General features: G+C 72.7%; 1 protein-coding gene across 1 annotated transcript in view; it reads right to left on the reverse strand.

Moving 5' to 3' along the window:
* Positions 1-2204, reverse strand: part of IKZF4 (IKAROS family zinc finger 4) — a 10295-nt gene that overhangs the window by 2781 nt on the left and 5310 nt on the right. The window contains exon 4 of the mRNA XM_026048925.1: positions 1862-2029. Coding sequence (XP_025904710.1) covers positions 1862-2029 — 168 coding nt within the window. The remainder of the gene's footprint in view (positions 1-1861; positions 2030-2204) is intronic.

The following is a 2204-nucleotide window of genomic DNA, read 5'->3' on the forward strand; positions in this document are numbered from 1 at the left end:
ACCCACAGCCTGGTGTGCCCCACAGTGCCCGACCCACAGCCCAGCGTGCCCCACGGCGCCCGGCGCCCTCTGTTCCTGTCGCACTTAACGGCTGCGGTGTGTCGCTTGTGGTTTAACCTTTAGGCGCTCTTCGCAAGCCGCTCCGGCTCCGAGGGGGCTGGCGCTCGTCCCCGYGGGCCGGCTGGCGAGGAGCCAACCGCCCCGAGCGGCGCGGGGGATCCCCGGGGATCCAGAGCGGAGCGGTCGGAAGGGAAGGACGAGGACACGGGGGCACCCGGACATCCCCGGCAGTGCCACCACGTCCGCAGCCGCGGGGCCGGCTCCTGCGGAGCCTCCCTCCGCTCCGGGATGGGGGTGATGTGGAAAGGCCCAGACGTGGCCCCGACACGAGGGGTCCCCCGGCCGAGGCGCGGGGCGGCCGTTGGAGCCGGGCAGGCGCCAACAGGAGCGGGATCTGCCGCCGGCTCCATCGCGGCCTCCGGGACGCGCCCGGGAACGCGCTGGGAACGTGTTGGGAACGCGCCACGGCAGCGCGGCGGCCTCGGTGCCGCCTCCGTCAGGGTCCGCGGCTCTACCCCCGGCTCTCTTGTCAGCCGAAGGGCCCCGCGGCTCCGTTCGGTCGCTCCGCCGCACAAYCGCCCCCGAGCCCCGCGTTCCCTCGCGCTTTGCCGGTCCCGGGGGCCRCGTGGGGCCCTGGCTCTTGCCCTGCGCCAGGGAGCAACGTGGGGGACACCCCAAGGCTCCTGCCTCCTTGGGGGGAACCTGCCCCGGGACCCCAGCTCCGGACGGGATGCGGCCCTGCTCTGTCCGCGGCCGCGAGGTCCCGGCGTGACCAGGAGGTCCCGGTGACATCGCGGGGACATCGCGGGGACATCGCGGCCCCGCGCGGGGCGGACGCGGCCCCTTCAACGTGGGTCTGTGAGCTCCCTCCTGCTCCGGGCGGCGCAGCCGCCAACACGAAGGCCGGGCGCCCCGCGGGGCCGCGGGAAGCGCACGGGGCTCCGGGAAGGCAACGCGGAGCCGGCGCTCCCGCACGGGGCCGCATTCGGCGACTGCTTCCTCAGTAATTAGCTCCCAGAAAGACTAATTTGCGTTTGATACCCTGCAAGGACTCGCCCCGTTTCCGTGTCTCCGGAGGCAATGCCGGCCGTGCCGGCGGGGAGGGCGGCGCCGCCGGAGCTGCCCGCGGAGCTGCCGCCGCTCCGGGGGCTTCATCCGCCTTTCCTGCCCCGCGCTGCCGGCAGAGGGGTCTGGACACGGGCCCTGTCCCCGAGGAGGAGGACGAGGAGGAGGAGGAGGACGGCCGCTGATGCCGCTGGCTCCTGCCCGCCGGGCACCTCCGGCTCGGCCGCATCGCGGCGCCCGCGGGGAGCCGGAGCCGCCGCTGCCGGCTCCGCGCGGGGTGGGGAGCCGCCGCCCGCTGCTCCCGCCGGAGTGAATGACACCGGGGTTTCTGCCCCGCCGGCTCATCCCTTTCTTTTATTCCTTCCTTCTCAGAGATAAGGGGAAAATCTGGGAATTGCCCTTCCTTGGCAGCTCCTCCCGGCAGCTGTCGGAGCGCGCGGCCGCCGAGCGCGCGGGGAGCGGGCGCCGGGGCAGCCGCTGTCCAACCGCGGGCACCGGCTCCGCGCGCCCCGCGGAAGCCGAGCCTGGGAACCACCCGCCAMGGTGGCACCGGGTGCGGGGGACGAGGGCAAAACCCTGGGCCCCCCGGCGCCCGCCGCGCGCACGGGGTGCACCCACAGGCGGGACCTCCATAAAACCTCGTAAACATTCATCTTTACTGAAGGGCCGGCAGACGGCGAGGCCGCCGAGCGCGGAGGCTGCCGCGCGGAGCCCGGCGCGCGCCGGTGTCACCCACCTGAGTGCGTGCGCAGGTGGCCGGTGAGCGCGTCCCTGCGGCGGCAGGCGTAGTTGCAGAAGGGGCACTTGAAGGGCTTCTCGCCCGAGTGCAGCTTGATGTGGCGCAGCAGGTTGCCCTTCTGCGTGAAGGAGGCCCCGCACTGGTTGCAGTGGAAGGGCCGCTCTCCTGCAACGCGAGCAGCGCGTCAGAGGCCGCCGGCCGCGCCGCGCCGCGCGCCCCAGGATCCACCACAGAATCCTCACGGCTGCAAAGACCCTTAAGATCCCCAAATGCTTGGAAAGACCTTCAAGATCCCCAAACGGCTGGAAAGACCTTTAAGATCCCTGAACGGTTGGAAAGA

The sequence above is a fragment of the Nothoprocta perdicaria genome, unplaced genomic scaffold (genome assembly GCF_003342845.1).
Source record: "Nothoprocta perdicaria isolate Ctin4 unplaced genomic scaffold, notPer1 scaffold_583, whole genome shotgun sequence".
Taxonomy (NCBI): Eukaryota; Metazoa; Chordata; class Aves; order Tinamiformes; family Tinamidae; genus Nothoprocta; species Nothoprocta perdicaria.